We start from the raw sequence: 15305 nt of genomic DNA on the forward strand, positions 1-15305 counted from the left end.
TCAAGTTGTATGTATTGCTTCATCGCCGGATAACCCCCCCCCCCTCCCACCCCCACCCCCTCCAAAAAAGACACTACTGCGATATGCTTTATATATGAAGTGTAACGAAAGAACCGTGGTTGCCGACGATGGTATTGCTCCTAAATACGTAAGGGCTAGCAATGGCAACTGCGAACTAGACTGGGAACCACAGTGAGTGGGAACGACATGTATTGAATGTCAAAACTATATACTGCACAGGAGTTTGTTATCCTCGTAACATATTACTATTCAGTACTAACAAACTGGCTGTCAAACGGCCGCAATAAGCATAAGAACACGACACCGTCAGGATTACACATAACTATTTTAAAATGCTCAGAAATACCTAACCTGTCATTACAACAACCTGCTGGGATTACATGGGCCTTTAAAGTCTGCAACTTAAGCTTCCGGATTATTGGCAGAAATGGACAATTATGTTTACAAACGAGAGAGCAACATTGACAAATAAAGTGACTTCTATTTAAATACAATGATTGAACATCAAATGTCAACAAGATAAATCGTTCCAGCGAATTCTAGATACCATTGGCTTTATTTGACTTAGATTTCGTGGAAAATCTTTCACCAAGCAACCGTGCTCTGTATTGTTGACAAGCAAACATAAGCGACAGTTACATTGAGGAGTTGGAAAATAATTCCACATAAACATATTAATATCTAAGTAAATGGTTGTGAAAAATGAATTTGCTTATACTATGGAGTGTATTGCTTTTTTATGGTAAGTTAAGACAACCGATGTATTCGATATATTCTTCGAATGATTTATTTGTATTTTAGTGTTGGTTAAAATTTAAATTTGTTTGAAGCTTTTCTTTCGCTATAGGCCGGATTCTTTTGCTTCACCAAAGCATGTGTTTCGTCTTTCTTAGGTTTGCGTTATCCAGCGCAAGTTTTAAAGCTGTGCAGTTTGGTTAAGTGTATTGCTTTTAGATGCAGAGTCATTTCTAAATATTCTAAAATGTAATTCCTGGTCAACATGCACACTCACAATACTATGAAAAAGAAATACGGTATTCACTATGTCCATCAAATGGAAGTTGCGCAATGAAGCAAATTGTAAAATTAGGACTGTTAACTTATGTAGTTCACTCGAATGATATTTTAAGAACTTGAAATCTACCTTTTATCGTGCACACTAATGTCTAATCCTCTACATTTTTCACTCAAAAAGATGACCTTTTAACATTTCAGTAGGTGTATGCTTGTGTAATTTTACAGAAATGGAAATGATAAAGAAAGTGGATTTAAGTAATTTCAAGAAAACGATCATGATATTAATCTTAATTTGACAAAATAAAAATATTATGAACAGATAACAGACTGCTCCCTCCACAGGAAATTGACATAAAAAAAGTATAACGTCAATGTAAGGTTTTTTTTGTGTCAAATTCCACTAGCTCAGTCGAAACAGCGATGCGAAACATAACACAATACGTAATTATTTAAGTGCATTTCCTCGAAGAAAGTACGATAATACAATTCTAAATATGTTCACTGCAGTATACGTCGACGACATAAATATGGCACCATCGGAATACGTTATTCCAATTCCCGGGATAGGAAGTGACGTCATAATGGACCTGTCCATTACCGCTACAAAAGATAACACTTCCGTCACTATCATCTATACACAGGTGGGTCCATTAAAAACTATTTTTAAGTATAGTTCAAAATCTACTTTCATGATCAGCAGCAGTTGCAAGCTTTAGAATCCAGAGTTAAAAAAGATACTGAAAGCAATTTATCATATGTATTTGATCTGATAATCCGTCTTTTATCGATCAAACAAATCTAAGAGTTTTTTGTAAAGTTAAAACCTTCACAATACTTTAAACTAAAATGTAAAATGACCGTAGCACTTTGTTTAAAGTATATCCCTGAAAATTTAACACAAACCACTACATCAACAATCAACGATCGGAGAACGTCTATGTTAAATGGTACAGACATATGTCCACAATAAACACCATAGACGTACGTATACATTAAACACCACAGACGGACGTCCAGATTAAACGCTACGACGTACGTCCACATTAAACACCACAGACGTACGTCCACATTAAACGTTACGACGTACGTCCCATTAAACGCTATGACGTAACGTCATCATGTCAGGCTAACTCAAAAACCGTCACACAAAGTTGTGTTAAATTTCCTTTTTTCATTTTTTTTTATAAACACATGTTACGTCTACAGACGTACACCCACAACAAACGCTGAATACTTACGTCTATACTACATATGTGCGTCAGCATTCCCGCTACAGATGTAGCTCCATATCAAACGCTATAGGCGTACATCTGAATTAAACGATACACACGTCTGCCTGTACGTCTGCCTTAAACACTTCAGACGTACATCTGCATTAAACGCTACAGACTTATATCCACATTAATCGCTAAAGACGTACATCTGCATAAGACGCTTCAGACGTACATCTGCATTAGACGATTCAGACATACGTCTTCATTAAACGCTTCAGACGTATATACACATTAAACGCTACAGACGTACATTTGCATTAGAATCTTCAGACGTACATCTGCAATAAACTCTACAGACGTACATCTGCATAAGACGCTTCAGACGTACATCTGCATTAAACTCTAAAGGCGTACATCTGCCTTAGACGCTTCAGATGTACATCTACATTAAACGATACAGACGTACATCCACATTAAACGCTACATACGTACGTCTGCGTTAAACGCTACAGACGTTCATCTGCATTTAACACTACAGGCGTATTTCTGCATAAAACGCTACAGACGTACATCTGCATTACACACTACATTTGTACGTTTGCATTTAACGCTACAGACGTACGTTTGCAATAAACGCTACAGACGTACATCCACATTAAACACAACAGATAATGTCCACATTAAACTCTACAGACGTTCTTCCACATTTAACCGTCACTTCTGACATTCGTCTTCATGAAACGCTACAGACGTATGTTGATCAATCGACGTCTAACGTTAGTGGTATACATCCGGTACGTATATAGATGGACGGAGTTCACAAGTTTGTCAAAATCTATGTTATATTATTTTCAATGCAGGTGTTGAAAGTAAACAAAGAATGTTTTCCGTGGTTAGAACGGAAACCTTTCTTTGATTGTACTAAACATTTGTTTGAACAAGTTTTTCTTGCTCATTTGAAATCAGCGCAGCTTTACTGGTCCAAAAGGGTACGAAATTGAGGTTACTTCTTGAATTCAGTGTAAGATCGTATATTATTTCACGAGTGGCGATAGAAAACATATTAATTTTCAATTTCTATGAATGAAGTAAAATACGACCGTGCACTGAAAACATCAAATTTTCTGTTTATTCTTCGCATTTCTGGTGCTTTCTTAATTTCTATTGCCACTTTTGTTTGACGACATACCCTGAGGAGAGATTTGGATTTGCACATGCTACGTATGAACCTGGACTTACAGTTAAGTCATTCAACCAAACTCTTTTACCCATATATATGCATGAAATAAACGATAAAACCAACTATTTTTTTCTTGACCAGGGAAATTCCTCTATGATAAACCAGACACTCTCGGTGGAGTACTTGACAACAACAGTGCGCTCCTATACCATTCCCCAAAGTGCCATCACCCAAGGCTCTGCTGTAGGAAACGGCAGCCTGCACGTGTCGGCAACAAAAGGCATCGACTTCCTTTTTGTGACCGCCACTTCCAGTGACAACGAAGGCTTCAGACCGCTCGCATCCAACGACATAGGCACGGAATATCTCATTAGTACGTTCTGTGACGCGGGCGGCATCTGTCAGGTAGCGGTGGCGACCACCAAGCCAGGATTAACAGAGGTCAGATTAAGATTTCATATATTAGGTCACTGGGGTCTCTCAATACATGTATAATCAATATTTGAAGGGTTAAAATCGAGAGAAACTCTTTTGGTTTAAGCTTCTGTAACCGGTATTTATTATTCACCGGTTTGGTAAATTGGTTGTTTTTGCTATACATTACTCAGTACCTGCGTACTTCATGCTTATAAAGTATGTATTTATGCAGAATAATTTTGGGAGACTGCTCACTATTATTATTATTATTTATCAACATGGTCCTTGTTTGATTTGCGCATGCCATAGATATGAAAAGTAATACTTGTCATGATCCGCAGGTGTACGTTTCGCTTCCGGCGGAGACGACGGAAGTGGTGCTCTGTGTGGGACCACTCAAATGGCTTAGTCACACGCACACCAGCCTCACCCTCACATACCCGGAAGTTCTCCAGATTGAGACCCCACAGGATCTCACTGGTCAAGTACTTTTATTAGATTCCGTTTCAATACTTATATATTGCATACGTACTACAGATGCCCGGGTTTCAGTTTATCCTTTTACACTTGGATTTATAGTTCAGCTCTTTTCTCAAAACATTAAGTTAGTTTCAACTTTGTTCCATTAAGTTCATTGCTTGAATTACAGGTACACACATCTTCACCGACAAACCTGTGTCTGTTGTGTCCGGCACGAGGTCGTTCCCGGGAGCCGGCGACCGGTCCGTCCACTTTATGGAGCAACTTGTTCCCTTGAACGGCTGGAGCCAAGAGTTCCTTGTGCCCGCTTCCGATGACTCCCACACCAACATCGTGCACATCACGGCCGCTCACCAGAGAACCACAATTGAAATGAGCGGCTTCCTGAGTGTGCTCATACCAAGGAAGGGTATGACAATTAGGAGAATGTTGTTTAAAGGTGAAGTCTCGCACATCAAAGCTGACAAGAGCGTTCAGGTCGTTTTGTACGTCGGATTTACGGACTCGAACATATATACTTCCATTTTTGATTCTGTTGCGATGTCAATAGTGCCAGCTTTGGACCAGTTCCAGTCAACAGCGGTTCTCAAGTGTCCGCAAGCGGGCACACACAATGTGAGTGTGCAGTATATCGCCCCGAAGAGCGCTTCCATATCTTTGTCCTCTTTAGATATTGTGACAACTGAGAGTCTGAAATTCACCGATTTCGACGTCTGGCGTTCAACACAAGTGAACCCGCAAATTATATCGGAACTTTCAAACCTGAACTTCGGTGGCATTATCCGTTGCAATAACACTATGACCAGCATGTCGCCGTTGCTAATACAGGTTTGTGAAAGATGTCGGTTTCCATTGGCATTTATTTGATACCAGATATACCCCTTTTCGTATTCTCCTTTGTAACTGGTTTACACTAAAGGTTGTTTATTCTAGGCCAGCGAGCTCTGTGCGTCATACCTGGCGTACATGTTTCCGGGGGACGGGGTGGACAACAACTGCAACGGTCGGATTGATGAGGACTTATGTACAGGTTTGAAGACACACCTTCCTGTTTGCTATAAACATTACATACATAGATAGACGCTTGCGTTTACAAGGCGTTAATGTTTTATGTAGACCATTGTTAATATTGTAAATATGAAGAAGCAAAGATAGATAATATCGCATCGTCGGATGAACACCATCCGGAGAAATTAATCGTGGATGACGATGATAATAAAATCGGAATCTGAAAATCTTACCGATACTTAGTTCAAAGTATTCTTTCCAGAAAACACAGTTGTACCTATGAGTGATAAGGAGGTTACGAATGGCACACTTGGAGCTTCTTTAGTGAATGTCAACGGCTTTCGGTTGTTGTTACTGCGAGTGCGTACGTGCAGCGAGGTGAACGTGAAGCTCCGAGACGAGAATGTGACGGACGAGGCAATTAACCTGCAGCTTAATTCTGGTCACATGACGCTCGTCCACTGTGATAGTGGCGGCTGTAAACCGATGGATTCTGGGAAGCCTGGAAACATCGGGTCCTTTAACTGCTCAAGGTTTGTGAACGCTGACATTCGTGTTAAAATGTTCAAACAGCATTGCACATATTAATTCATGCTTCTTACTAACATATAGGTTTCCAAATGCATGCAGTATAAAACAACAACAAATCATAAATTATGTTGGCTGGTTTTTGCTATATTGTTCGGGCTTAATGGCGGCCACCATGCATTGACGCCAGGATGACAAATGTTGTATTCGTCTAATTGACTCCGCACCAACACGTCAAACAAATGCATATTTTATTTGGCGTTCTGGTATGTAAGAGAAATGTGTATTGGCTCCCTCATTGTTTTCAATATATGGCGCCAAAACGCCAATTCGATTAAAATAAGGTGCCGACAGCCAGAATGCTCAATATAGATCGCTAATACGCCAGGTCGATCAATATAGGGCGCTGACAACCAGAACGCTCAATATAGGGCGCCAATACGCCAGATCGATCAATATAGCCTATATTAGGGCACTGACAACCAGAACGGTCGATCGAGGGCTGTCGCGCCAGAACGATCACTATAGGACGCCAATACGACAAATGCAATTTGTGTCGTTCGTGCTCCGACAAGTTGGAGGTGGCAGATATCAGCCACCACAATTGGTAAACGTTCTATAATACAAATCGTATAATATGTGGCATGTCCGCAAATAATTATATATTTCACATAAAAGTCACTGACTGACTGAAATACCACGTGCTGGTGTTGCCCGTGTTACAGAGACGTGATGTTTTACTGGGTGCTGCGGTCCGGGAGCGCTCTGTGTATGAACGTGGGCCACTGGCCGGGCGCCGACTGTGTTGGGGCCACCGTCAAGATGAACCCTGTCACAATTAACTTCACACAGATGATCGTTACACACACACTCACAGAGGCACAGGTCTGGTATGGTGAGTATAATGCTCCATGTGCTGGCACTGTGAGGACGTAAGTTGATGTCAAGTCGGGGATTAGAACCATGAACCTCACAGAGGCACAGGTCTGGTATGGTGAGTATAATGCTCCATGTGCTGGCACTGTGAGGACGTAAGTTGATGTCAAGTCGGGGATTAGAATCATGGACCTCACAGAGACACAGGTCTGGTATGGTGAGTATAATGCTCCATGTGCTGGCACTGTGAGGACGTAAGTTGATGTCAAGTCGGGGATTAGAACCATGAACCTCACGGAGGCACAGGTCTGGTATGGTGAGTATAATGCTCCATGTGCTGGTACCGTGAGGACGTAAGTTGATGTCAAGTCGGAGATTTGAACCATGATCCTCACAGAGACACAGGTCTGGTATGGTGAGTATAATGCGTCATGTTCTGGCACTGTGAGGGCGTAAGTTGATAACAAGTCAGGATTTGAACCATGATCTTCACAGAGACACAGGTCTCGTATGGTGAGTATAATGTGTCATGTTCTGGCACTGTGAGGACGTAAGTTGATGTCAAGTCGGAGATTTGAACCATGATCCTCACAGAGGCACAGGTCTGGTATGGTGAGTATAATGCGTCATGTTCTGAAACTTTGAGGGCGTTAGTTGATAACAAGTCGGAGATTTGAACCATGATCCTCACAGAGGCACAGGTCTGGTATGGTGAGTATAATGCGTCATGTTCTGGCACTGTGAGGACGTAAGTTGATAACAAGTCGGGGATTAGAATCATGATCCTCACAGAGGCACAGGTCTGGTATGGTGAGTATAATGCGTCATGTTCTGACACTTTGAGGGCGTAAGTTGATAACAAGTCGGAGATTTGAACCATGATCCTCACAGAGGCACTGGTCTGGTTTGGTGAGTATAATGCGCCACTGCTGTCCTGTCACCGTGAGGACGTAAGTTGATATCAAGTCGGGGATTGAACCATGGACTGGATGGAACACCATTTCTTATATTTTTCCGAAATGTATACAAAGACCACCTTCATGCGAACCAAAATCAACTCGCTCTCATACCACATCTCACACGGGGTAGGGAATCATATAGAGTATAACGACATGGCAATTAATGAATGGATTTGGCGCGTAACTCGTAGGTCGTAGATGGACCATCTAATGTTAGGAAATAGTTGACAGTCTAAAATACACACATTAAAATGTTTTTCACTTGTGTCGCTTTATATTGCAAATTTCTTTCACTTTTAACACTGACTATGTTATCGAATGTACACGACAAGAAGGTTATCACTTATTTGCATTATAAGGTTGATATTTGAGTTTGTTTGAATATTGATAAAGATTTGACTTTTTCATGGGTATAAGAGGCTTAGAACAAAACGTTAATTCATTTCGAATTCGGGAGCAGTATAACTGGCTTAAAATCTTCTTTCATATGATATCATACCAAAAAAAATGTTTGCACGCATGTTTTAGTTATATATCATCCAATAGGACCTTTAAGGCCGAGTATATATATATATATATATATATATATAACGATGTTTGTTTTCAATGATTTGTTTTAGATCTGTACCGATATGACTGCGGAAAGTTTGTTTCCGGTGAGGATATTTATTTTACCATTAACTTATATTGATCTAAATATTGATGCATGTCGATGTCGTGGTTAAATACAATTTGACTTCCTATTTTTACCTTTATTAGCATACTTCCAATATGATCATAACGAAAATTTAGAGGATGATGATGATGATGATGATGATGATGATGTAACATATTTCCCAGACTGGCGTTGCCAGGACAGTGTGTCGAACTGCAAGCACTACCAGGAGGACTTGTGCACTAACACACAGTACACGGACTGGGTCGCCCAGAACTGCCCACGATTCTGCGGCGTATGTAAGTAATACATGGATGGACCACGTATCTCATATTACGGTATTCAAACCACAGTATTGGAATCATATATAACTAGTTTATGAGTAGAACAGAAACTGTGAGGTTTGACCGAAATAGTTTTACAGCCTTAAAAAATAGTCAGCATGGCCGGATATATCGGTTTGGGTCGGAATGTCGGCAGATAAATTCTGTTGATGGACGATAACTCTCCGATAATAAAGCACAATGTATAGTCACTGTATGTGTATTGGTACAATACTAGTTATGTAAATTATGTTTTCGAAATACTAAGACGGTTTTAAATGCATATTGAAAACTGTATGTACATGTATGCTTTAGATCATTTGGTATCGAACATTTCATATACAGAGACATAATGTTCAGGAAATGCACTTAAGATTTTTTTCTTTAGACACACTTGATGATGAATTGCCATTGCTATAACCGTCGTTATATTTAAAGTACAGAGTTTGAACGAAGTGTGTGCAAACATTAAATATGCTGCTTTTAATTGTCATAAATTGATTATTTTCTAGCTTCAAAGCAAAATTATAAAATCTTATGGATTGGTTTAACTATTTGCATTAGTCAAAGTTGACCAGACACAAGAGTTATAGAAGCAGAAGTTATTTTAAAAAACTACTTCTTTCTCGATGTTACGGTATTTATTGCAGTAGAGAACATTTCATTCGATCGTTGCTATGGAACACAGTCATAGATACCATCGACAAATTTGTTGAAAACATGTTTGTTAACTTCTGTAATATTTGTTGTTGTTGTTACTTGTTTTATTTCGACGTGGAAACATATTGTTTTTGTTGTTGTTTTTGAACTTTAAGCGAAAAAAAAAAATAGATACTAAAACATTTAAGATTATGTCTCGTAAATAAGACCCATACTGTTATTGAAAAGAATAACGATACTCATATATTTTGATATCTGCTCTTGTTTATAATAAATTATTCATTGTCGGTTAGAATTTTTCGACTTCAAATTTTCGAAAAATGCCCACCATATAACGTTTTTGACAGGATTTGAAAGTAAGTCGTTGGAATATAACGTTGGTTTTTGACTTTTCGATACCATTGTTGGATACAGCTAAATTTTCAAAACAGAAATTGGATGATGATGTGAAGCTTTAGGTTTTTGAAATATTCGACGTTCAAGGAATTAAAAAATGCAATCCATGAAATGACACCGGGTTATCTGATTTTTGCCAATCCCTCCCCAGAATTCCCACGTGCCATAGAATGCGTTCTAGTGGCGACCACCAACTGAACTAGCAGCATAGGCTGGTTGAAAGAATACTGCAAATGTCGATACATAATTATAGCGCTCCATCAATGGAGCTACTAACCGAATATTCCGACATTATAGATGGTTTATGCAATACGGAAAAGATATCTCCGCTCCTACAGTGCAGTGCACTGAAAACAATATGAATGTAAATGAATGAAGCTATAGAATAAATCCGTGTGCAGTAATGTGTAGTGCAACAGCCACTTGGGGGCACAGTTTCCATTTACATTTACTCCGGACAAGGAAATGGGTTCCTTTTTCTCAGGAAAACTCCCAATGGTGTTTTGCGTAACTTTTTCAGTTACGTGTTAAAATTGTAATGACAAAAACACAGTTCAAATACTTCATTTTAGATGTTAAATATGAATAGTTTTTGAATACTGATATTTGTTAACGACAGATAAATTATGTATTGTAAGTCACAAGCAGAATGAGTATTATACTTAATGTATATGTTTCTTTTAACATTTCAATTAAGGCGTTTAATGAATTAATTGCAATTTTAATACTAGAAACTATTTGCTTGATGTCGAGAAAGAAGAAATAAACACATAAAGAAACCTGATAGGTCTCAGGTAATATTTCACTGCTTCTTTCCCTAAACTGGAGCAAATAGCTCTGACTATCCGGAACAACAACCATTCATGAAGCTGGTTATTAAAAGCCATTTCTTGGATTCTTGGTTACTAATAATTCTCAGTCTTTTAAATGTCATAAAAACCTACTTATATTATAAACTGCATTATCTTTTTCTTTTAAAGAATTGATGAGTGGCTAGGTCAAATGAAGCTAATCATAACTACATGAACATGTATGTGTACATAACTGTAGAGTGTGACTGTGTTTAATATAAAACTGAAACTTACAAGTTAAAGGTAGTTATACATGACAAAGTGTTATGTGTAAGTACACATGCATATATCTTAAATAAAACTTTGTTCCAAAGATGTTTTTTGCTTTTCGAGATTTAAGTATTAATTGTGCAATGTTCTAAAATAAAGTTGTAGTAGTCGGTCTATGAAATGTTTATTTTAATCTTTGTTTTTGGTTGTTGATGTTTTTTGTTTTTCTGAGAAAACATGTATTCATATTAAATTGCATGAATAACATGTTCAAGATGATACGATATTCAGAAATTCAGATTTCTTATTGACCGAGTTGACACTCACTCAGCGGTATTGGCCTTCGCCCTTCGTGCTTGACCTCGGGCATTACAATATGAACTCGCCTTATTAATAACTTTAATAATTATGCTATTTTCAGTATACAAAACGGTTTCCGATATGATAGCGATATAATGTAAATATACAGGTGTTCCAGACAGCTCAGGAAGGATGTTTGTGGCAGTGTCAGATGATGTGGGGAAACAATTTGAATTGAGCCTTGTTGAAATCGACAACACATTTGATCCGTATGTTGGTAAGTATTAGAGAGGTTCAAGATGTTTTGATGGTAAGCTTTTCATCTTAAATCTTCCAGCTTCCTAGTATATTTACTGTATCTCCTCGACCTGTCATGTCTCAGTTGCCTTGTAGATAGACGATTAATCTCCGCTCCGTTGTCTTTTTGCTTCAACCTAGATTAACAATATTTTCAACGGTCCGGAGTGGAGAATAAAAGTTTCTTCCTTTGGTCAAATGACCGGAAATCCAGGTGGGGAATGGGGAAATACTTCTCCTTCACGGCCTATCTTCCACCTGTGCTGTAGATATACATGTACATGTTACGCCACAGCTGTAAGGGGGCGTCGTCAGGTTGCAGGAAAAGATGGGGCTCGAACATTTACGCCTTGTTATCTTTCATATGCCTTATATATTTATATATACGGTTACTTTACGCACTGTTATCTTTCAAATGTCTTGTAGATACATGTATATGGTAATTTTACGCCTTTTTATCTTTCACATGTCTTGTAGATAATCAATTTTATACGGTTACTTTACACCTTGTTATCTTTCAAGGTTCTTGAAGATATATGGTTACTTAAAGCCTTATAATAGTTCACATGTCTTGTAGATATATGGTTACTTTACACCTTGTTATCTTTACCTTGCCTTGTAGATATACGGCTTATTTACGCCTTATTGTTATCCCTCAGTGTTTTGTAGATATACGGTCCTCTACACCCTGTTATCTTTATCAGTGTGTGTATACCACGTGATAAATTACGTCATATATGCTACGTCGGAAGCTTAAAATGAACACTTAAATCAAAGATAACTTTTCTTTTACACCGCCATTTTAAATGAAACAAAGGGCAGTCTATGCCGCTTAAAGAGCCCTGCATTTGATTTATTACCGAAGTTTGATAAAGTCATTAGTTTCATCAAACTCTTCGACAAATTAACCTGTTTCCAAAATCATGTTTTGACAGTGCTCCGTCAGACGGTCGTACTGTGAAAAGGTTTGTTGAAGTGTTTAAAGAAATTAAACTCGCAATCAAACTCTGGTATTAGGCCGAAGGCAGGGCTCCTTAAGCGGCGTAGACTGCGCTTTGTTTTATTTAAAATGGTAAAGAAATAGTGAAGTTATCTTTGTTTAAAGTCTTTTTTTCAAATCAAAATATTACCTTCCGACGTAGCATTTATGACCCAATTTATCACGTGGTATACACACACTGTTATGTCGAGGTAAACTTATTGTTGTTTTTACGACTATTATCACCAAGCTTTTCTTTAAACATGTTTATCAACAGTCTGTCATTTATTTGGAAATTATAAAAAAGGCTAAATATTTATGCGTTGGTTTTTATTTCCAGGCATGATTACGAGGCACCAGCGATTGATGGATAGATGGTCGCGCAAAGAGACGAGCACACCGGGAATGTTTGTTTCCCAATACGGGTCAACAGGTCAAAACACGTTTATTTTCGCCAGCGACGATGTTGTAGTCTACCAGAGGGTGTCATCTTACTCGGTCAGTCCTCTTCTTCCCGTTGATGCACTCGGCAGTGAATATGTAACCCTTTCATTTGGCACTGCGAATGACGACCTATATTGCAGTATTGTTTCTTCACTGCCACATATTAGAATTTCAATATACACGAAATCGAACCCGCCATTGTCGTCACATGGTGTAGTTTTGCGGCATGTATTCAATGAGAGCCAAACAGGTTCTTTGATCAAGTCAAACACGGGGGCGCCTGTTGTGGTGATATGCGGAACAGATTCGTCCGCGTCTATCGGAGAAACCGCGTACCAGCTCCCACCCGTCCGGTCCTGGGGAGTCGAACACCGAACTCCAGCTTTCCGCTACCCAGGCCTGTCAGCCAAGCTCAAGGTGGTGACGAACAATGACAACACTCTGGTTCGCGTCAGTGGGGACTTCAATGGTGCCTACGTTCTCGATGAACGTGGAGATTACATTGAATTTGACATAGATTCCGGCGTCTCTTACACCGTGAATTCGTCGTTTCCGATCCTCGTTGCTTTGCTCCATTACAATGAATCTGGTTTACACGAGGGCCATATCAGTTTCGTTCCGCCTGTGACGAGCTTTGCTGGTACACCGCTTGTCTACATGCCCAACTCCTCCCCAACAGTACATTACGTTAATCCCGAGGGTGTGACTTCCAACATCACTGATCCTGGTAACACGAGTAAACATGTGTATGATTACACCGTGACCTCGTCTCTTAAGGAATATGGCCTTGCGTCCAGTACGGACTACTCCGCGATCTTTGATTTGACATCGACCACCCGCCAGTTTGTGGACAGCTTTCAGGTAAGACACATTGTTTTATTTCTGAATATAACACGGCCATAATGATGGTGTCTATTTCAAGTGTCGTCGTGTTTTTTGTCTCCAAAAATTGTTTATACCCATAATTATAGGCGGGCCTTTGCGTGTTGGGAGCGGGGACGGCCGGAGACGGGGTGGATGGCGACTGTGACGGCCTTCCGGACGAAGAACCAACATGCACTTCGACATACGGCGCTCTCAATAATGGTAACAACCGCTGCTATCAGAATATTTGGAAAGAAATTATTCCGACTGCCTTTGTGTATCTTACCTGGAGTGACTGTTAACAGAACAGGTTGTTTTGTTTTCAGATACAGACCTTGACGGGGCGTATGGCGAGGACTGCGCGACAATAGTAACAGGTGTGGTGATCATTGGTTTAAATTTGAAATTTATTATTGATTATGAGATTTCTATCCTTTTTAAAGTATTGTATTTTAAAGAATATTTAAGAACAACATAAATGTACATCAGTGCCGTAGCCAGACTTAAAAAAACCCGAGGCAGAACGGTCTATGGGGGTCCGGGGGCATGCCTCCCCGGAATTTTGTTTGCAAGAAGCGATTTCCTCATTCTGGAGTATCTTTTGTAAATGATTTGTGTACATTGAGGCAAATGAAGAAAGTCGAAAAGAGTTATTTTTAGAGCTATAGAAATTGTTATATGCCCCATAAAAACACCGAGGCAGCCTCGGTGTGCCTCAGTGTAGCTACGGCACTGTACATTGATCGTCAACTACAACTTGTAATTTGGTAGTGTTGTTTCCGTGCGGTTGCTCCTTAATCTAAGACTGTTTCAGGTTATTCGACTTTAATGCCGCCTCCGGATCCCGAGTGTTCCATTGCCCCGGTTAACCGAACTACTGGTTGCTGGAAGGAATGCGCGTGCAGCTGCGAGTGGGCGGGCTCGCTGGCGGAGTACCAGGCACTCGGTGAGCAGGGGCAAGAGGAACATAATAGACAGGCAGTGCAGTATTACATGTACGTGTTATTTGTCTTGAGGTTGAAATGCTTGGCTTTTTTTTCATTTCCAAGTTCATATAATTTTACACGTTTGGCATTTACAAGTGTATTCCATTTTAATGCATCGGTAGATATTTCTTATTCGTGATTAATGTTAATGTCACTAGTAACGAGCATGAATCTTTTCCCAGAGAAGCGCTGAAGATGGACGTGAATGAGCTTTCATCTACGACAGCGGAACACGTTAGTGCGGAGGATGACCGGACGTCGTCTTCGTCCATTGGCACGGTAGCGGTTATTTTCATAGCCCTGCCGTTCGTCCTCATCGGCGCAATCGACGCAATTCGCCTCTACAGGTACTTCCGGCCTGGCGTAGAGGAAGGTAACCGTAACTAATAGAGCTGTGGTCACCAGGAAACCGAATTCGTCCGTCGATGTTTTGTTCGTGCGTTCATCCTATTTTGGGACATAAGTTTTGAATCAAAGGGTGTTGTTTTTTTTTTACTTCTGTCACATAAACTGTATTTTGTGTTTTAAACAAAGTTACAAGAAACGACCAAATGGTTTTAACTGAGTGTTGATTTTGTGTGAATAAATACATTGTTATAACGTTTTACCAGTAAATCCGTGCCGAAATAAAGTTTGTGTA

The 15305-nt window shown here is 39.6% G+C and overlaps 1 protein-coding gene across 1 annotated transcript; it reads left to right on the top strand.

Annotated features, from left to right (window-relative positions):
- Positions 1–647: 647 nt before the first annotated feature.
- LOC128226289 (uncharacterized) lies at positions 648–15052 on the top strand. The gene is made up of 16 exons (XM_052936169.1): positions 648–763; positions 1546–1679; positions 3574–3873; positions 4191–4329; positions 4499–5157; positions 5263–5359; positions 5600–5870; positions 6591–6760; positions 8321–8356; positions 8541–8654; positions 11265–11372; positions 12712–13676; positions 13787–13901; positions 14006–14056; positions 14494–14674; positions 14848–15052. Exons 1-16 carry the CDS (start codon positions 724–726, stop codon positions 15050–15052), a joined length of 3585 nt encoding a protein of 1194 aa, XP_052792129.1. The 5' UTR covers positions 648–723.
- Positions 15053–15305: the final 253 nt, after the last annotated feature.

The sequence above is a fragment of the Mya arenaria genome, chromosome 3, assembly GCF_026914265.1.
Source record: "Mya arenaria isolate MELC-2E11 chromosome 3, ASM2691426v1".
Classification (NCBI taxonomy): domain Eukaryota; kingdom Metazoa; phylum Mollusca; class Bivalvia; order Myida; family Myidae; genus Mya; species Mya arenaria.